The 21,493-nt window shown below is 42.1% G+C and overlaps 3 protein-coding genes across 3 annotated transcripts; all 3 read right to left on the minus strand.

The window, feature by feature from the left end:
• Positions 1-72: 72 nt before the first annotated feature.
• Positions 73-9,658, minus strand: senp1 (SUMO specific peptidase 1). Its single transcript, XM_080535060.1, has 18 exons — positions 9,424-9,658; positions 8,962-9,026; positions 8,660-8,859; positions 8,438-8,519; positions 8,143-8,335; positions 7,863-7,998; positions 7,540-7,658; positions 7,111-7,385; positions 6,915-6,978; positions 6,674-6,712; positions 6,485-6,569; positions 6,252-6,395; positions 6,006-6,137; positions 5,663-5,866; positions 1,624-1,703; positions 1,366-1,450; positions 1,154-1,249; positions 73-1,058 (listed from the first exon to the last, which is right to left on the minus strand). Exons 1-18 carry the CDS (start codon positions 9,555-9,557, stop codon positions 996-998), a joined length of 2,196 nt encoding a protein of 731 aa, XP_080391186.1. The 5' UTR covers positions 9,558-9,658; the 3' UTR covers positions 73-995.
• Positions 9,659-12,162: 2,504 nt separating this feature from the next.
• Positions 12,163-16,047, minus strand: LOC308160119 (protein lifeguard 2-like; the record flags this gene model as incomplete). The annotated part of the gene is made up of 12 exons (XM_080533996.1): positions 12,163-12,312; positions 12,410-12,463; positions 12,634-12,729; positions 12,977-13,064; positions 13,373-13,410; positions 13,629-13,668; positions 13,785-13,835; positions 13,921-13,974; positions 14,089-14,153; positions 14,319-14,422; positions 14,590-14,677; positions 16,033-16,047. 12 exons carry the CDS (start codon positions 16,045-16,047, stop codon positions 12,163-12,165), a joined length of 843 nt encoding a protein of 280 aa, XP_080390122.1.
• A 749-nt stretch (positions 16,048-16,796) lies between these two features.
• Positions 16,797-19,112, minus strand: mfsd5 (major facilitator superfamily domain containing 5; the record flags this gene model as incomplete). Its single annotated transcript, XM_080535409.1, has 1 exon — positions 16,797-19,112. The coding sequence occupies one exon, from the start codon at positions 19,110-19,112 to the stop codon at positions 17,667-17,669; it is 1,446 nt and encodes a 481-aa protein (XP_080391535.1). The 3' UTR covers positions 16,797-17,666.
• Positions 19,113-21,493: the final 2,381 nt, after the last annotated feature.

Consider the following 21,493-nt stretch of genomic DNA (forward strand, 5'->3'; position numbering starts at 1 on the left):
AATAACTACCAGACCCACCAACTTCTGCCTACAGTAACCTACTACAATAGACAGCACACATGCAAGACAGACAACACTTGAGGAATTTATTTCTAAAAGTATGTTGTTCTACATACAAAACAGGTAATAAAAAGGTACAAAATGTATATTAAATACGTTGTCAGAGAAAATGCAACCCTCATCAGTATGTACAAAGTTAAAAATATCCTGAAAAAAAGCCATAGAAACAGTTTTTCAAAGGGGCATTGTTAAATTAAACAAAATAGACTTTTAACCTCTGGTTACATTTCATATTTAGTCATGGATCTCATGTTCAAGGAAGGGTGTAGACACTAGCTGATCTCTTTTGGGCAGTAATGAACCAACATACTGTAGGATAGTGTAACATCAAGCACAATACTGTGGCATATATCCAAACAAACTGTATAAACAACCTCCACGTCAACATAGGGCACAAATTATACTCTGAGGTCATTGTTCATGGAACAGGTATACTATACTTTGAGCTGCAAAACAATTGATTTATTGCATTTGATAGCCCTTAAATCCAAGAAAGTCACCTGAATCTATTGTCCCATTTGACATTTATTGAATGAAGCATGTTAGCTGCCCCAGGCTAATTGATATCTTAACATCCACAGATAGTTCACAAAAAGTACAAAGATTCGCACTGGTGTCCGATAAACAAGAGGGGCATATGCAGCGGCAGTTGCTTTCCACCACGTCCATATCCTTTCAAGCTCAGAACCCAATAAGCTACAGAGATGTTGGTTCCGGGTGGATCCTCAGTTGGACAGATATGGGTGTGATGACGTCTGAGCTCCACCTGATGAAGTGCAGAGGGAGACTGGCCCTGGTCTGGGTCTCTGTCACAAGAGAGGACAAACTGACTCCTGCAGTTTAACATGGCATGGGCACCATCATCTCAGACACTTCTGAGCTCTTGACCAAAGTCCTTGAGCTAACTGTACCGGTACAAAAATGTCTCCCACATTTCACAAAAGTTTCTGATTCAGGATCTCCCAGACCATTCTTCTCCTGAAGTAGGGCATGTGTTTCTGTGGATTGGGAGGGGAAATATCAAGTTAGTTAGTTACTAGCTGGTATTTGGATTGTTAGAACATTTCCTTTTGGCACACCTGATTATACTTACTTGTGTAAATGTGATATGCTTGTCTTTGGTGATGTATTCTGCATATTTGCATGTGAACATCCCACAGTCACTTCCATTCATCTGCTGTGGGATTTCCTGTGTGATGTAGTGACAGGAAAAGAGACGAAAAATAAATGTCAACCAGAGATCAGTCAAATGCAAATGGATGTCGAGTTGACAGATCACGTAGGATATCATGATGTAACAATTACATTGCGTCTTTTGCTTTTAAGGGTCCAGTCTGACGTGTCCAGTTCTGTGCCCTTCTTGTCCTTACTTTCCTGCTGCAGATATTTCCTATGGAAGAAGACTCCAATTACAATCGGACTGTTCCAAAAGTAAATTAATTCAACACCCAAACGCTCTATTTTCTGAGTTTGTGTGATTTAACATTTAGATTCAAGGGTTTCAAAATTCAAGCTTGCAACTGATAAAAGTAATGCAGAGGAGCACTTGTTGATCCAACTCACAGCAATATCCTGCAGGCTTCATCATTGTTTCCTCCCATGGAATCAAAGTATGTGACACACTTCTTACGGAGATCCACCACCTGAGAGGGAAGATTGTAAAATGAAAGTTGGGTGTAAAAACAAAACCAAAAAATCACTACCATAACAGATTTGATTCTGGCTAACTTCAGAAAGGATGAAAGTGTAATAAGTACGAATCGTCGACATAATCGATTACAGAAATACAGCATATTAATGCAATTTGCATAACGTGCGTCGCAAGATGGCTGTGTCCGGTCAAAGCATGGATTTGTGATCATCTTAATTTAAGTGTGGGAGTATTTTAGACAGAGACCCAACAATGTGGTGCTCTCTAAACTCTGCAAATTGGAAATGGCTTATCACAGTAGTACAACTGCTATGTACAAACACTTGAAGTGAAGGCATCCCGGAGCACTTTGTGAAGACGGCAGCAAGACAGCACCATGAGTCCTGTTTACTTTTAGTCCCCAACCACCAACCATGATATATGTGACTTGGTCTGGTGAAAGAGGTAACAAGTCGGGAATAGAGCTTGCGCCTCTGACGTAAGCAGCAAGCACGATGCAATGCATTGTCGGAAAATTAGTCAGGAAGCGATTGTTTTGAAATAGATAGAATGACTATCTAATGGTACAACACAGCTAAATTTGTGTGAACATCGAATGGAATGAACATAAAGCTACACTGCAAACTAGCTAGGTAAACTGGCTTTGTAACTTCTCAAGTAATGTATTAAAACATTCAAGTAATGCATTCAAAGACTGAATCCAAGGCACTGGCGTTGACGGGGTCTGGTGAACTTGCGAACAACACGCTCACTCGAAACGTATTGTGTCAACAATATCTATTTTCCGTTTTTTTTCATAACACCAACTTTAAATTTTAAAGTACCCACTCGATATAATAAACAACAGTTTAACGATCACTAAATACTTGTGGATTGGATTCACTAGACATGACAACATAGTTTCGTTTTAGGTCGTGTTCAAAAGCAAGAACTGTGTGTTTATCTAGTTGTGTTTTTAGCATGTCGATGTTCTCTCTGCATGTTGTTATGTTATTAAAATACAGTTTAGACCTTCGTAGTGATGTGTTTTGTTAGCCGCTAGCTGTTAGCAGCGTTCGTAGCTGTGGCTGCGTTTAAAGCCCAATTTAGAGTCACCAGGGTTGTACCAACATTCAAATACGCCTGTCGTGTTAAAATTTTCTCCGATTTCAATGTATGACAGATCATTTGAAAGCTTACAATCTGTAGTTTAAGCACATGCAAAAAAAACAGAAAAATGACTTTGCCTTCTGGTTGCACATTTCACCAGACCGCGTCACCTATGCGTTACCTCATTGCTCGCCTTCGCTAGTTGCCTCATTTTCCCAGCATGCCACGCGTTTCGATCACGTGTGCCAGCCAGGTCTATAGTCAAGTCGCAAAAATGAGCAAAAAGTATTTTTCTTTTTCTTTTCATATTACAAAAATGTACGTGTTGAAGAGCCCTCAATATAACAAACACAGGGATTAAAGCAAAAAAAAATCTCCTGACGGAAAAAAAATTTCAGGCCAAATCGGGGCCGGTGGCTTTCCGTGCGCAAAGCGCTCGTGCGATTTTCCGTTCTACGTTCTAATGCTTTGACTTTTCTTTCGAAAAATGTGAACACATTTCCGCGTTGTAGAAAATCAATGACACATCGCTAGTCAACTAACACGGCTTGTTTTGTGAGCCTGCTAACAATGTAAAGTAGTGTTCTAGTTAAGGTAGCAGTCCAATCCATTTCGCTGCAGTATTTTGGCTTGACTAGCGAGTTTGTGTTGTGATTCTCAACAACGTTGAAACGTAGGTTCACCCTTTTCCATAGTTTTGAATAATACATGTGTGGACTGACGATGTAGCGCAGCCTAACTTATTCTAATAATTATTTAACATAGTTTTATTGTGATAATTATTCCCCCCTCCTCCCAGACTTACAAGGTCACATTATTATTGGATTGGTTGTTTGCGTGCCGGGTGAAGTTAGCTAAACATTTAACCTGCTAGCTAGCAAGAGAAACATAATGTCACTCTCCAAAGGTCGAAAGAGGAAAGTTGACGGTGAAAACAGGGCATTTAAAGAGGAATGGACAACGAACTATGCGTTCATCCTACCTGGTTTCATCAATGCAAAGCCGTTGTGAGACTCACATTTTACGTGCTCACAATGAATGTTCCCTTCCACCTATACATGCGAGTCGTCCTTTTCGTCAATGAATGCGATAAAGACGCACTAGAGGAATCGATTGGTGCATAAAAACCTTGAGAACTGCCGGATTAAAGTGACGTCCATAATAATAATAAATAATAATAATACATTAGAGTTATAGCGCTTTTCTAGACACTCAAAGACGTCCATATCACCAGATAGCCAACAAATAGTGACCGATGGGAGATGCCAGTTTTCTCATTAAGTGAGATTTAATAGCCTAATATTATTTTTCTATTTTTAATGAATGGCTCATTGTAATTATTATCCCTAGTAATGTAGTGTGTTTGCTCTGTCGTTTCAGGAGCATATAGGCTAAGCGGATTCAGCTTTTCTTTTTTTTTGCGCCGATTTTGTTGTCAATGTTTTTCATAAAATTAAACTGCATTTGCTTTGTTACTGTTCACATGTGTGGTGCAGTCACATTCACATAGCCTATAAGTAAATATTACGTTTGAATGATTTACTGAGCTGGCGTTACTTTTTTCAAACCACACACCGCATGTCGGCTATTTCAGCACCACGCATTGTCCACCTACTTATCACTATGAGGGGTTCAGCGTCAGTGCACCCCGCTCTGTTACTGTCGCATAGTTGTAGCCAATAAAGGCCTAAATGTAGGCTATTATATATCATTTATATACCTAATACCAACATCAAAATAGATTGTATGCCTCTACAAATCATATTACACCAGGTAAAATCCGTCACAACTTGGAATAAATCCGTCGCAACTTGGAATAAATTGACGGAAATCCGTTGTAGCGACGGAGAACTTTAATCCCTGCAAACAACAGATTAGGATCACCAAATACTTCTGTCAAAGAACTCGGCTTGTTTTGGATTCACTATCGTCTGCTGTCCTGCTTTGCACTCAGTGAGTGATCTTATGTGTTTTTAACATGTTCTTGTTCTATCAGCATGTTGTGATGTGCTAAACATGCAGCTAGATGTTACCTAGCGATGTTCTTTCTTAGCTGCTAGCTAGCTACCAACCAAAGCGATAGTAGCAAAAGCGTCCGTTTTGATTCAGAGCAATTTTCGCCGGCATTTGGTTTGAGGTGTACCAACATTCAATTAAGCATATCTTCTTCAACTATTTTCAGATTTCAATGATTGACATCATTTGAAATCTTACAATCTGGAAAAAACTGAAAAATGACCTTGCCGACTTGGGGACCATAACACCAGACCCTGTCACATATTAGGATTATCAACACGTGTAACATAAATTAAGTATTTAATTATCCTAAAACTGTTAGTTATATTAGCCCTAAGTTACTGCAGGGAGACGGCCTAATTGTAAGTCGCTTTGGACAAAAGCGTTAATGAGTAATAATGTTTTCATGCCCCGCGGTGGCGCAGCGGTCTAAGCATTAGCCTCTAGTGCAAGCTGCCCACCGGGGACTGGGATCGAATCGCCAGACCCGGATATGGCCGGGGCTCACAGGGAGCGGCATATTGAGCGGCCGCTCCCAAGGGGGGTATAGGGCTATTTTCCGGACAAGGATCCGTCGCGCAACACCGCCCCCGTCTGGTGCTGGAGTAACGGTGTCGGGCTCGAGGAGCCAGACAGCTAGTCTGCCTGGCGATCTCCTCTGGGGCTGCCGGCCACGGGGTCGTGCGGCGGATCCTACGCAATAGGCAGGGGATAATTGGATGCTAGGTTGGGTGCAATTGGATACCAAATTGGGTGAAAAAGGGATAAAATCAGAATTTAAAAAAAAAAAATATTATAACAATAATAATGTTTTCAGCATTCTATCCGCTGTGTTAGTGCACTCACAGAGAGGCACCAGTGCACCCCCAGGTGGACGGGTACGAGCAGTATGTCCACGGAGAAGATGTCCATCTTCTTAGTCCAGCGGCGGACAGCCGAGTAACCGGCACTGCGCAGCTTGGGAAAGAAGAAGGTGTTGAAGGTGTGCACCGTGGGCAGGTCAGGCTCTTTACTGCGCTCCACCAGCAGGTTCATGTAGAAGTTTATGACCTGGAGGAGAGGGCAAAGACAATGGCGGAAAATTAGAAAACAATAAACATCTCTACGTTATTACTTATTTTTCCCCCCTTCTTTCCAGTTCTGTACGGCAATCTGTCACTATATGTGGTGCATGATGATGATAACTCACCTCGTCGTTGAGCCAGTTGAGGTGGCTGAGAGTCTGGAGGTCTTTGCGCGTGATGGTGAGTCTGAAGCCTTCACTCAGCACCTCGTCTTGACTGCCCCCCCTCAGAGATCGACCCACCTCTCCCTCCATGGCCTGCGCAGAGAGAAATCCCGGCAACAAGCAAACCATCAGAGCTCCAACCTCTGACACCTCCTTCTGAGCCGTACACACACACATTGCTATTGAGGAACGCTGAATGGTTTGTACCTCTGTGAGCTCGGGGAACTCTGGTGGCTCCTCCAGAGGTTTGGGCTCCTTTATGACAGGTGCCAGAGGGACTTCTTTCTCCAGAGGCACCCTCACGTGGACCTCCACGGCCCGCCGGCCCAGCTGACCGTCATCTGACAGACGCTGCAGCACAGGGACAACAGGCAGGTTAGCGGGACTGGGGCCGCAAACAGGGCTCATACATCAAACAGAGGGTTGTGAAGCCAGCTCACCTGGCGTAGCAGCAGAGCAGCCAAGGCCTCCTGCTCCTCTATCTGCCTCCGTCGCTCCCGCGCACGAGAGTCATACATGCTAGTCCTACCACAAAATATCAAACAGGACTCGTTGTTATATCCACGTAGCATCTACTTTGCTCTGGCCATATGAATTAAATGTAACATTGAACTTGAGAGTGCACTCACAATTCTTTGATCCAAAGCTCAGCTTGGAAGCATGGCACACTGCAGGGACAGAGTAGCCATGTCAGATGGGGGAAATATAGTTGTAAACAACATCATCTCAGATGGACAGTCTCCCATCAGTGGATGCACCGTCAGATTCTCCATTTAAATGGAGTCTGACTGAGTGAGATTATAAACAACAGCAACAACAAACCATTCAATACACAAGTCCATCCAAAACAACCCAGTTAACATTTTTTACCTGGAGCTATCTGGCTTTTTGCCCTTCTGCTCTTTCACAATGATGACAGAGTCCCCATCATGAGCTGCAGAAAAAGAAGAAAAACTACAATATGAAGTGTCCAAAATAAAACAGGGTGGGCTTCAATGTGAACGTGACACACAAACAAAAATGCAACAACAGCATCCTCTATGTCGATGAGGATGTGTGGTCTAACCTGATGACTGTGTGTCCTGAGAAGAGGTGTCTTGAAGAGCAGCTGGGGAGGGAGCAGACTGCAGTGCCACTGATCCCCCGGGACTGAGGTCAGAGTCAGGGAGCCAGGTCTGGTGGTTCCCTGCCCCGCTTGAACCTTCCTTCACGCTGGAGACCTGGCTGGACTCAGGACAAGGGCTAGGGGGTCCACTGGGGCCCTCAGAGGGCTCCCCTACCCCTGACCCAGCAGGGGACGAACAATGTAACATTCGTCGACTGGAACTCAGGAAGCTAGTGCTAGAGTGAGGGAGACAAGTCACAACTGAGGGAAAGGAGAGGGGACTAAGAGCAAGGAGCATGTAGGATTGAGACGTAAATAAAAGACCAAATGGGTTATTCTGAATGGAAGAGGGGCGGACTGAAGTAATGTAACTGTGGTTGTGGTACTCACAAGTCTCTGTGTGAGCGTAGATTGACATGGGAGGTGCCATTGTGGGGCAGAGAAGACTGTCCCCCAGAGACCATGGCCAGCAGCTGTCTGTACACCTCTTTCTCCTCCTCACGAACAGACTGAATTAAGAAAGACAACACATAACAACACAGCTTTCATATCATACTAATGCAACACATTTTTAAAATATAGGATCCGGCACTCACTGGCTATATCTTGTAGTGATATGCTGAAGGAAAGTCATATTTAATTTGAACAGCCGAATAGTAAAAGGTGGAGAAATGTGCATTGTTTCTGAGCCCTAACAAGTCTTGTTATCTGACCTCTTGTGCGGTGCAGCGAACCCTGGCGCGGAGGGGGCGGTTGGAGCTGCCGTGTGAGGGACTCTGCGCCACGCGGATGGGGAAGGTCTTCTCATACATGCTGCTGCCTGCACCCATCGCTGAAGACGAAAATAGGCTGCAGAGACACACACTCAAATTAACGTAGCTATTGCCACAGGTTACTTTTCATCAGCAAAACAAGTAGACCTATGTTGATAACATGAATTTCAGCGAAAGAAAGAAAGAAAGAAAGACACACACTAAGAGAACATGAAATTACCTTGTTGTTCCGTGTGGTCTGAGGTTGAAGGGCCTGCCCAGGCGTAGAGGGGGACATGGTTTGGGGGTGCTGGAGGGTGGCACGCTGACAGAGTGCCCATTCGTTTTGGCGACATCCCGATGTACGAGACCCATGCACGCTTGCCGTCTGCAGACTTTAGATCCCATCATCGACTTTTCAATTCTGACCGACTCTGCAGTGAAGAGGTATAAAAGAGTGAGTCCAGGGCATTATTTAAATAGCTACATTACTGACATTTCTAGCCAACTGCAGGAATGTTTTCAGACATTCTTGCCTGTTTTAGATGTTTTCCATTCCAGAGTTGTTGAAGGAACAACAAATGTATCATCCAGAGGGTTTGAGTTGCTCTCAAGGACCTGAAAGTAATACAATTATGTAAAATTGAGTAAGAAAAAGAAGGAAAAACAAAAAAACAACTGCGATGAATCTAGTCTAATCTAATCAATATATACAAATCTGCATGTGATAGATTTAAAGCGACAAAGACATCCAATACCTCAGTCTCTGCCCAGGCAGATGATGTGGCTGCTGCAGAAGTTGAGGGCTCTGGTTGGGGCTCTTCTGGAGGGGGGCCAGGGGAAGAAGGCAGGATATTCCTCAATGTGGGGGTCATGTTGCTCTTCATCCATGAGGCCATGGTTGAGCTATGGCTCTTCACCCCCTCAGCAGCACTCTTGACTGTGTTCATGAGGTCTCCTGGAAAACAGGAAGTGTTTCGGTCAGGTAGGCAGTGTGGTTATTATATAATTGGATACAGTGTACAGAAATACTGCGATGCAGGCAAAGATTGCACCTTACCCATACGAAATTTCTTTTCTGCTTGTGCTTGGTCATCTTGGTCAAGGGCTTCTCCATCCTCCACACTTTTGTCAAAGAAAACGTCCAAAGTTAGGAATAGAGACCCAATGAGTAATGACTTTGATATTATATGACATTATTGAAACTTGTAAAATGTTGCCAAGATAAATCAACTTGCAACTTGATAAATAAATCAACTTGCAATAGGAGCCTGCTCTATAGATAGACCTAAGTCACGTTATCATGGGTGATTCTGAAGTGGAAGCAATTTGATTGCTCAACCACCTCAACACACCGTGGCAAAAGCTAGCATAAACAATGAACTGATGAAGACTTTTCCATGTCATGCACCAAGGTGTCACTAGATTTAGGAAACAAGTTGATACCCAAGTGATCGCTAACTAACTTATGTGCTGTTGCTAGTTTGCTCGTTATTAGCTCCATTTTAGCCAATAAACATACCAGTTGAATGGTCTTTTCCTTCTCGTTGGACCACCTTGTTGTAGTCCATGTGTATCAGGGTGGTCGTCAGCTGGCGCTCCGTTACGAAGACTAGCGAAGCCTGTTCCGATCCATTCGTAAAATTTATTGAACATGTTTGGAAAAGTTTAAAACCTTCCTCCCGCGGGGAAAAAAATCACTACGGTTGTTTCCAACTCGCCTGACAAAGCAGACAGAAAGACATGAAACTGCTCCACGTCATTCGCCCGAGGCAGGAGAACTAGCTGGATAGTTCGCTGGCTAACACCGCTAACCAGAGATCTGTTATGTTACCTCAGAGCTGTCTCTTCAGCTAGCACGCTAATCTCGCTAGCTAGCGAGCCTGTTAGTAACTAGCTATATTAACTGTTGAAAAGCACTTGAGTGAATTTAACTAACACTGCCACGTTTCGAAAGATTCAGTATCATTTTAAACTACTCTAGAAATAAAAACAAGACACTATATCTGACAGTAAACTAGAAAAGACGGTGCTTTAAACTCGCGATAACCTCTCCCGCTTCTTCCTCATTCAAAACCACAACATGGCCGATCTCGACGACCTATCATGAGAGGTTTTCATTGGACGAGCTGACCGTGTCAAGTCAAGTGTTCTGACTGGTGAGTGGCTGGTTGATGTTCGTCTTATAGGCGCTCCACGGTGCACTGTAACTTTCTTCTGAGAAAGGATAGCAGCGCAAATATAAATACTTTGTTTATGCTAATGTAACATGAGGATGCAAGATAATTGTAAAATTGTAACTGCATTTTAGAGCTGCAGTCTGTAATATTTCCGTCTTTGATTTAAAATAATGAAAACATTTTAATTTATTTATGTATGCCCTTTTATTTGGAGGAAACCGTTATACTTATTATACCCCAAACCTTCACATTTCTCACAAAAAATAACGTATTTTCTTCAAAAATATGATCATATGAAGACTAGAATTATAATCACATGAATGCCGACTGAAATATATATGATATGATATATATGAAATTAAAAAATATAAATATATATATATGAAATAAAAAAACGTATAATGAAATATGTATCACTCTCAAAGAAAGCACTTCACTAGTTGATGATATGAACCTTTTATTTGTGTGGTAAATGCAATACACATTCACATTCCCACTCGAAAAGATAAATGCAAAGCAAATTGAATGTACAGCCAAGCCACATAAGGAATTTATTATATCAACAATCTCTCAACACTCTCTTTGCACTTAGCCTAACAAAGCATATTTACACCAGCTAACTATTACTGAGAATCACAATAGTATTCCAAGGTCACATTTCAAACAATTAACAAATGTTAAACAAAAAATAAATGTTGACACAAAGCTGAAGCGTTCTATGGTTTTATAGAATAGAACATTTGATATATTTCCAATATTTCAGGGCAGGACAAATGAAGTATTGGCCTTTCATTTTTGACTATACTTCACTACCAAAGTTGACATACAGACATGTATGAGATGACCCACCCTTTCATGTTATAGTTAGATCTATAGTGTAGTTATATGTCCTATTAAAAGAAACAACATGTAACAAAGCACATTTTATCATTGCAAAACAAGTGTTTTATTTCTTTGTATAAAGCAGTTTTTTTTTCTATAAAACCTGCTATTAATTGAAATCATTTTCTACCCATCATTTGCTAATTGTCCCACTTCTATGCATGTGATATTGTATTGTGCACTTTGCTCCACGGTGGCAATAAACAATAATATGGAACAATTAGTTAAGTTTAACATTTCATTGAGAACACTGCAAATAAGGTAATTCGATCAATGTTAAAACATTTTTAAACTGAACTTAAACCGATGGATGAAATCAAGAAAGCCTAAGCAGATCTCCGCTATAACCACAAGGTTAAGCCATCAATCAAACCGTAACATCTACAGGTAATTTACCAAGTGAATTGGCCACAAACATGCTCAGGAATATTGTTCAGTACATACAAAACATCAAGTCCTTATTCTAACAGTATGGAAATGAGAACTAACTAAGTAAATGAGCTAAACATAAACAATTATTGCTTGAAAAAAAATAACATAGAGGGGTATGCATAGTAAAGAATGTTACAAAGAAAGGCAAGGGTGGATGAGTGGTGAAGCTGTTCTGTTATGCTATTAGACTATGGCTCATACAACAACAGGATAGGATAGGATTTATTAGTGCAACTTTATCAATTAATGTTTGGTCAAAAGCAGTCATGCAACACATTTGAATTGAATCAGATTCAGAATTAATCATCTGATGTCATGTTTTACTGAGCTAATCCTCAGTTGGAAGTAACAACAGACAAATCATGAGGCATGGCTGTTGGTATTGAAATATCTGATTCTCATATATTCATGCATTGAGGCAGATAAGTTCCTCCACAGGGATGAACACCTGCAAAACAGTTCCACAAAGAACTGCTGTTAAATGACAAGACATGAGAAGAACATTTGAACACCTGCGTGAGACACAAACACTGAGACTGAGACTCAGCCATTGCATAATTTATTTACTGTATTTAATTCTAAACATCTGTGACCCTATTGGTGGAAAGTACTGTACGTTAGCACTGAAGATTTCTTAGCAGACAAGCTAACACAATATACTATACAGAAGGTCCATATCATGCTAGAGGAGGAAAGATCACACAGAGCATGAGAGCATGGAAGGAAGTGATGGTCTACATCAGTGAGTTGAGCGCCTCAAGATGGATTCAGTCCCGCTGCGTTCCAAAGATTTGGAGGAAGAAGGAGAAGATGTAGATGATATCTAGGTAGATGTTGAGCGTGGCAAAGACGTACTCCTCTGGACTTATAGTGTAGCGCTTGTTCCCCATCAGCAGCTGGGTGTCAAATGCCAAAAACTAAAACCAAGAAGAAAACGAATTAAATATGAGTATAACATCTCCCTTTGTCACTGATGAACTGTGTAGTAATTGTGACTATATGCTTTTCACTTACCATGGTAAACAGTATTGCTCCCAATGCGGCATAGACAGCATGAAGCCAGGGCACCTGTGGAACAAAAACAACAGGACATTTGCGGTCACATACTGTATAACATTTTCTTATATCTATAACACTAAGCTATAGGATTTGTAGAGATCTGTCTAATTTCTCATGTTTGTCTCTGCATTAACTGGTTCATTATACAATTTGAATAGGTTTCATTTGGAATTACTTACATATCCAAAGGGCAGGACAAAGGCCATCACCAGTCCTGAGATGAACATGGTCGTACAGAATGCAAACAGCACGCCTTGACACGAGGTCACGTCAAACTTAATAGATAGGGCAGAAAGAAGGCGAAGAGTTACCTTAAAAGCCAATGATTTATCATATTTCTGCAGGTTTTTTGTTTGTTAGTTTGGGGAGTTTCATTTTCCATATGAGTGAGACCGAGCTTTTGGGTACCATTTATTTCAGCTGAATATCATAATGACAATATAAGAATGTCACTGAAGTTATACCAATATCATTTCAATAGCATGATTGATATCATTTATCATTTTTATTTATTTGGCTTACCTTGGTTTGGAAACTGAAGATTGTGACAGTTAGACAGACCAGCACAGTAATACCGAGACATAGTACCACTGACTTGGTGTTGTAGAAACTATTGGAAGGGGGAGATTTATATTACATACAAATGTGTTTAAAACAGTGTCCTGGTTTTTCCGATGTGTTTTTAAAAATGACACAAAAGTGTTAACTGCCAGAATCAACGAATGCAACCGTATACACCTCTACAATGAGATAACTGACTGACACAGCATAATGAAACACATCAGTGGTTTACCTGGACGCAAAAACCATCAGGTCGGCTGTACTGATGGTCTGAGGTAGAAGGCATGCAACACGTGGACAAGACAGAGTGAAAAGTAAAACAATAGAGACAATCAAACGGATAATTGAAGACTGTACCTGGACAACATCCCTGTCATGTAGGATAGAGAGAGTGTCTGTAACAGGAGAGATTGTACATTTAGGAGAAAAACTACAAAATTGCAAATAAAGACAAGATTACATGAATTCAAGGAAAACAACAAATGATGTGAAGTATCTCCAATCTAGCCCTTTAATTTGCATACTTAATTTATGCAAAGCATACTAGATGTGTACTTTATGAAACCCTTTGGATTTCTTCAAAGTTCTTCATACTACTGTATTTGATACCCACAAAGACGGCGAGCAGGATGAGATTCCATGGGAACTGTCTCCTAAAGGAAATGTAGATGAGATGTAGTAAACAAGAAGAGTAGTAAGAACTGGTGCTGAGCGTATATGAATTGTCCATGACTGTTATTAACAACTTCTGTTGCGTTAATTAACTGACCTTGGTCCAGAGCAGCAAGATAGTGTCAGGTATGTGACAAAGAACACAGCACTGTGTAAAGTGAAACATACATTATTACCCAAACTAAAGCATACATTTTGCAAAATAAATGTTATAATGTAAAGCTGTAACTTACTAAGAGGCCCAGTACCATCCAGGGTTGGACTGAATGTAGGCCTTCACTGGTTCACTGATGAAGGGAGCAGAAAGGAGTGAAAGCATGCTTAATGTATTTGCTAGAGCAGACAACAAACTGTTCAAGATGGAATATTTCCAATTCAGATGCATTAGAATTCACGCTCACCAGAATGTGAAGAGTGCCACTACTGCAAGAGTGACCAAAAGTTGGATCATCAAGATGGCGTACACCTAAAGGGAGGAAACTAACTATGAAGAAAAACCACATAATAATACACATACAGACAGTGTTTAACCTCTGGGTCCAGTTGAACACCTAAGGCAGATTAATACCTAAAGTAAACCATACTCAAACATATTATGTAGATGACGTAATTTCCATGATGGTAATAATACCTTGCGGATGAAGACCCGTCTGATGTTTTTATCATCCCAGCTGAATTCGGTGAGCATCTCAGCGTCACTAGGATGACCCCCACTGTAGCAGGGACTGCCGCTGCCTGCTGATAGCACACACGCACGCACGCACATCATCGTCCACCAAAGGTTAGCCAACTAAATTATATCCCCACTGCTTTCACTTGTAATGCACCAACATTGAATGTGTCATTTATTCGTAAAGAAAATAATAAACATGTATTCACAGCCAAATAACAAAGTGTTTCACCTGCGGTGGCCTCCTCATAGCTTGGTGGGACTGGTGGTGCAGCTTCTCCACTTGAGGAGCCATTGGCGGTCTTGTTGGTTAATGACAGCTGGGGGACATAAGATAAACAATCATGACAGACTACACTTAATACCTTTCTGCAAATAAGATACATGTTCATAATTGACAGGGGATAACTGTGTTGTGGTGCTAAAGCATCACATTCTGCATTTCTCCTTTATTTAAAATGAGATTCTCTGACGGTTGATTGTAAAATTATGGCTGAGCGTAATCCAGTCCTGAGATCAGCTCTCTGCACTACTGTAGCTCCACACACTGGGTGTAGGCTGTTCCAGTGTCTGTCAATTAATGAGTCATTACCCATTGGTGCTGATCTGACCATATAGCTAATCTGGCCCTGAGCTAACGCTTGTGCCCACATGGTTTGTGTCTCTCTACCTCAATATTTCATGAGCCCCCATTCAGTATTACAGCTAAAGTTGTGAGGGGTGAGTAGCAGCAGTGAATAAAACATTTTTAAAAAGGGATACAATTGTTGGATAAGAACTTAAAGCATCATACACTTTCAAATGTTTGTTAGGATGAAAGATGGCAACTGACCTAATATGCAAACTAGGCTAATGATCTCTAACATCATCGGAGCATACTCCTAACATAATAAGAACAAATGTGTTGTCTGACAAAAGAAAATTAAATTGCATAGCTTGTATCCTAAGGAGACACTGGTCCTATCAGTGACTGTGGGTCAGTCATAAAAAAGCCTGTCTCTGGACTGGGGGTAAATAAAGAAAGGGATTTGGGATACTGATGTGGGAAAAACACTGACCATACTCTCTATCTCCCTCTACAGTATAGTGTATACTGTAGCATCTAGCACGTTCTCTGATGATAGACATCATGCATACTGTATTCCAGCATGTACTCGTCTATCACGTACGTAGCTACAACAAAGCCTTGTTTTCACTACACAAAGAGCTCAAACAGCCTACCAGTGGGCAAAAACAATACCAACAAAGTTCAATGAATAAAACACCAGACACCAGCAATATCAGATTCATGCAGCCTGAAATAACAATTGTAACCTCAATTGTGAGGATACTGAGGCAATATTGTAACTACTGTACAAGACATTCCATGTCACAATATGATTTAGACATTCAGTATAACCTTACACATTACAATCTATCTTTTCATGAGACACAGAGATCAATAATAAATCAGAGCTATTCTCAGCTGAATAGACCTGCAGAGAGCATCATCGCATTACTACTCAGCAACACACACAAGAGGCTGATGAAATGATGGAGCAGATATACACACATGCCATAATGGTTACATAACATTCTGGGGTCTGAGGCATCTAACTAAAACAAAGCAGTGAACCATTCCTTTTTATTGTTTGCTGTAAAATAAAGCTAAATCTAAGTTAGGTAGGCCCCTTACCTTGCCCTGGGTCATGTTGACTGTGTCTGGAGTCTGTCTGTCTGCAGACAGGTTAATTTATGTATTTCAGCCCCAGTCAATGAATCTCCAGTTTCTCCTCTCTTGATATTCCTCTTGAGTCCTTATCTCCAGCACTTGAACAGTGAATTGAAAAGGACTGAGGATTGGTGAGAATAGATGGAAATTGGAATACTGCTTCTCTCTGCTGCTGCTCGGATTAAACCCCCTCTGATGACGCAGTGGCCTAATCCAACAGCAACGCAGTTCTGTTTCTCACAGGCCCCCTCCCTCACCATAAGGGGATATTCTAGCAACATCCAGGTAAGGCAGCAGCATTCAGGGATGCTTGGACTGTACCATTCCAGTGGGTAAAAAGGGGAAGAAGGACGTTTCAAAAGTGTATCATAATGTGAAGCAGTGAAGGAAAGAAGAAAAAATCTGGGATTCTTGGGCTGCAGTAAAAGAGGAGGATGACAGGGGTAAAATGTTATGGAATTTCTGAATTTGCTCTAAGCATCACTATTAGCATCAAGAAGGCTACAGAAAATAGGTTTTGACACTAGACAAGTGTCATATCTCACTGTTTAAAACGTTTGTTATTTACATAATGCAGCATTCTTGAGTGCATTTATGAAAAGCTTCTTCACACATATCATATAAACAATATCAAGCTGCCGATTACTGTTCGTCTATGTGGAATATCGGATCACAACATGACAAGGAGGATATTAAAAGATTTTTATTCCATATGTGTCCCTTATAAGGCCAAAAAAGAGAATGAATATAGAAAAGGAAGGTGACATTCAATCTGCATTTGGCATAACATACAAAATAAAATAAAAAATGATTAGTTATTAGCCTATAATGTACCTGCCAACTCCCATAAGTCAAAGTCTGACTGAAAGCAATAATTTATAATAGAATTGATATTCCAATATTGGTCCACAACAAACAAGCCATCCATAGCATCACCTTTTTTCTGACAAGCAAGAGCTTCAAGAGCATCTCAACAGTGTATTGTATGTGTGACTACTCTACAAAACAATGACATTTGATATTATTGACTGCAGTTGCTTCTGTAAGAAAAAAGACTGAATTATAAAGAAAATATTCTTGTTGTAAATAATGTGTTTGGATCGTTGATGTAACCTCCATCAGAACAAACACCTAATAATGTAAGCCCTGTCCTGACATGGCTACTCTAACTCTAAATAGGCCTAGTGTACGCAGTTGATAAACACTGAAGGCAAGAGTGATATGGTTCCAAAATTCACTGCTGTAGTTCCACTGGCACCATCTAGTGGCACAGACAGGAGGGTAGCAAGATGACGCACTTTAGTGCATGAGTTACGTGACACCACAAAAATGTCTCTTCATGACCAACAACCTAGAACAAGTCAATTGCGAGTTCTAACAAATGAAAACAAATAGGCTACATTCCAGAAGAATATGTAACCAGAGATAGGTCCTCTTGACATATCTGTTCAGCATCTGAAAATCCTTGATTTATGTGTCTTCTTGAAGCACAGATTAAGTTTCAGTACATACAAAACGGGGCAAAAAAGTACACAGTTGTCCTTTTCCAATACACCACTGTCAACCTACTGTAGCAGTGCCTGTTCTCCTCTTCCATGTCATATCTCTCCCTCCCCTCTGTGGCCCTCCAGTCTCAGATCTGTGTCATTCCTGCCAAGGGTGAAGAGACTGACCACAGCTAGGAGAGCGGCCAGCATCATGACTGCACAGCCACCAAACATGTGTCTGGTGCCACTGCCTGCCTCCCCCGCGCCCGTCCCCGACACCTCCCCGTGGAGCGCCAGCAGCCCCAGGCAGGCTAGCAGGTGCAGAGGCAGTCGGAACCAGGCCAGCACACCCGCCCGCCTCTCCTCAGGGACCACTCTTGCCTGGAGAAAGCTGACAGCAGGGAAGTAGAGGCCACTGGCCAGCTCCAGCAGCAGGAAGGCCAGGAAAGACTCGTGGGGTCTGGGCTGGCCTGCAGCTGTGGAGAACGTCAGCATGAAGAAGGAGAAGAAGGCCAGCAGCACGGCCAGGCAAAGCAGGTGTCCAGGCTGCAGCCGGTAACGGGTGGAGGTGGCCAGGCGATACAGCAGGGAGCCCGCCATGCTGGCCGCCATTAGGCTGGAGAAGACGATGCCCAGCGGAGGACCGTGGGGGTCCAGGACGGGGGTCCAGAGGAAGACAAAGATATAAAGAACACTCTCAAACAGAGCCTGCACTCCACCCAGGAGCATCACCCTCCTGTCTGACAACAAGCAGCGCAACCCCTCCTGGCAGCTTCGCCAGAAACGGGCCCGCGCAGACATCCGTGCCAGAGGTGCAGTTTGGGGACTGAGCAGGGGGTTCCTTTTGTCCCCTTCTAGGCCCTCCTCCTTCTCCTCCTGGCCCCAGTCAGACAGCACCACCCAGCCACAGGCTACCAGGCAGGGGATGGCCAGAAGGAAAGGAGCCACAGGCCCTAGGTGTAGCCATTCAGCCAGCAGGTTAGCCACCAGCCCAGCGCCAACAGCCAGCCCATGGTTCCAGCTGGCAGCCTTGGTAAAGGTGCTGGGGATCCACTCCTTGGGGAAGTCGCGGGCACTCACATGCTGGTGCACATACCAGCATTCAAAGGCGGTGGAGAGCAGGGAGGTGGACAGCCCCCCCAGGACGCGGCCTAGGATCAACACAAAGTAGTCTCGGGACAGCTTGGTGAGGCAGCAGGCAGAGTAGGCCAGGCAGAAGAGCAGGCAGGTCTTCCGGCGGCCCAGGGCCTGAGGGAGCCAGCCAGCCACAGGGGCAAACAGCACACAGGAGGCCAGACCACATACATAGAGGATGGCTATCTGGGACTCCAGGAAGCTGTAGTGGCGGTAGAGCTTGTAGAGGTAGGGTCCTTGCAACCAGTCTGCCCACAGGGCCAGTAGGTAAGCCCGTAGGAAAAGGGTCTGGAAACGGCGGAAGGCAGGGTTAGCGACGGCTGTGGGCGCGGGTTGAGGTGGTGTGAGGCGGCGTGCGGTGAGCTCCAGACCAACACAAAGTGCCAGCAGAACCACAATGGCTAGGTATGCCGTCACCAACATGGTGTTGGTGTTCCATAAACAGCATATGATTGTAGTCTGGGTGGAGAGCCTCTGGATGTCTTCACATCTGTCTTGTCCTGTGAAGCTCAAGTCAAAAGCTGCGGGGAGACACAGAGAATGTATGAACTACAAAGGCTGATAAGCATGTGTCATTAAAGCAACACAATGTGTTCAAGCCATATCGTGAGTTTAGAATGATAAGGTTCTATCTCCGTTTAGGGTAGTTCAGAGATATTGAGCGTCAAAGTTTTTACATTCCATTATGTTTTGTGAGATGGAACCTTTGTATTTTATGAATTACTAACTCAAAAATGTAAACATTTACAAAATAACACCACACAGACATTAATAAACACCTAATGGATCAGATTATGTAAAAAAACCCTAAATTTTGACAAAAATGGAGATAGAACCTTATAATTCTAACGTCACCATATGGCTATAGCATGAAATCCACTCAGAATGGGTAAATGGTTTTGCAAGTCTGTTCTAAGTAGCTGACTACTTCTGTTCATATGGTTAGGGTTGTTTACTACCTGGCTTAAGGGGGGTTGCCACTTGCCACATTGTCATCTCAACAACGGCTGAATGTGACAGACTAGCGTGTGACAACCCCTGTCACTAAGCTTCATCGCTGGCTAACTTTGAGCTTCTGCAGATCAGAAGCACCTGCCTAACGAACACTTCCTAGTAGCTAGCTAGCTTCAAGCTTGCTTGATAACAAACAACCTTTATTTCGAGTAGAGCTACCAGAAACGTTTGGTTTATTATGCTCGGTCTATAGCAAGGTTGTTGCTATGCTTACCATCTCGTTTGCTGCAAGTGGCATACTCACAGCAATTAGATCATTAGATCAAATCGATTGAAAGATGAATGAAGCGATTGTTAAGCTTTGACAACCCGTAGCTTCTGGTCCATCCTCCTTACCATCAACATCCGGGTTCTGCTGTAGCATCACCCCACCACACGGTGGCAGTCTTCGGCGGTGTTCGGAATGGCATACTAGCATACTACTCATACTAGATATGACGTAGATTTTGAGTATTTGAGTATGCAAGAAATGTATACTAGATTTTCGGTCGGCTGGTATTGGCATACTTATTATGAATTTAGTAGGAAGTATGCAGTATATACTCATTGAGTATGCTAGTATGCAGTATGCTAGTATGCCATTTCGAACACAGCCTTCTTCTTTCATCCCACCAATGGCTTCCATAGAGCTGTCCACTCAGTTGAGTTGAGCTATACTTTCAGTATGGTCCTAGCGGGTATCTATGCAAGTAGGCCTACATGCTAGACTTGTTCATTGATACATGCGTACTGTAAGTATGTGCATTAGCGTAGACTGCAGCTGTATCAAAGGTAATACTTTGTAGTGTAAAAACAAAACAAAAATGATCACATTATTAGAGTAGTAGGCCTGTGTCTCTTGTGTATTTCTATGATGCAATTGACAGTTGGATGTTATGCATACAAATTATGCACGCAACTTTAAATATATAAATATAAACTTGGTTGTGCATGTCATGTGTGACATAATATATGTTCATAAATATAATATGAATAAATATAATATGAATGAGGACAGAATGGACACCAAAAAAGAAACACAAGCAATAGTTATATAATTGCATCTTTATATTGTTTCTATGGAAGTTTCTTTTTTTTTTTTTTTTACAAAATGTACAAGAGGATGTGCTCAATCAACCATAATCAAACTAGCAGTGAATGGATCTGTACTGAATGAAATAAGATCCTTCACCCTAAAAAATCTCTTAGTTTGTATGACAAACATTGGGAGTAGAGGAAAGGGTGCAAGTGGAGTGAGTGCTGGTGAATTCAGGGGTTATGATAGTTTGTTACATTATCTGACAAGTGTTTCAACCCTCAGTTACGGTACTTTCTCCTGTGCATAAAGCTCCCTGGCCTCAGCATCACCAAACCCTACCCATTACAGAGATCATATTCCTCTGGACTCTGATTTTATCTGTCAGATCCACCATACTGATTAAGTTGTTAATACAGAGACATTTGAATAACACAATATTTACAGCAAAAACATCTTACAAATGGACTATAAAGCCCAACATGCTAAGACAACGTTTGCATCAGTCCTGTTGTGATTCCCGATGAGATGCAAAGATGCAATGTAATATACAGAATATACCATTCTTATAAAATAAAATTCAGCTGAATGTGAGACATGTATGTTTAAACCCCATATGTGAAATGATACTTTGGACATTATCCATTTTGTTCATAAAGGTGGAGCGGTTGTGTACTCTATGTGCTGGTTGACACATTAGTGCACTATTCATTTCATTCCAATACTAATACAGATGGTATGTTTGTTAGTGAGCAACATGGGACAATGATTCATG

Source organism: Nansenia antarctica (genome assembly GCF_963989245.1).
Source record: "Nansenia antarctica genome assembly, chromosome: 6".
NCBI classification, from domain to species: Eukaryota; Metazoa; Chordata; class Actinopteri; order Argentiniformes; family Microstomatidae; genus Nansenia; species Nansenia antarctica.

Coding starts and splice junctions, on each gene's coding strand:
- senp1 (XM_080535060.1), bottom strand. CDS start 9,557: ATGTTCAATAAATTTTACGAATGGATCGGAACAGGCTTCGCTAGTCTT. Junction 9,027..9,423: donor AGGAAAAGACCATTCAACTG/GTATGTTTATTG, acceptor CTTTGACAAAAG/TGTGGAGGATGGAGAAGCCC. Junction 5,867..6,005: donor TCAACTGGCTCAACGACGAG/GTGAGTTATCAT, acceptor CCTCTCCTCCAG/GTCATAAACTTCTACATGAA.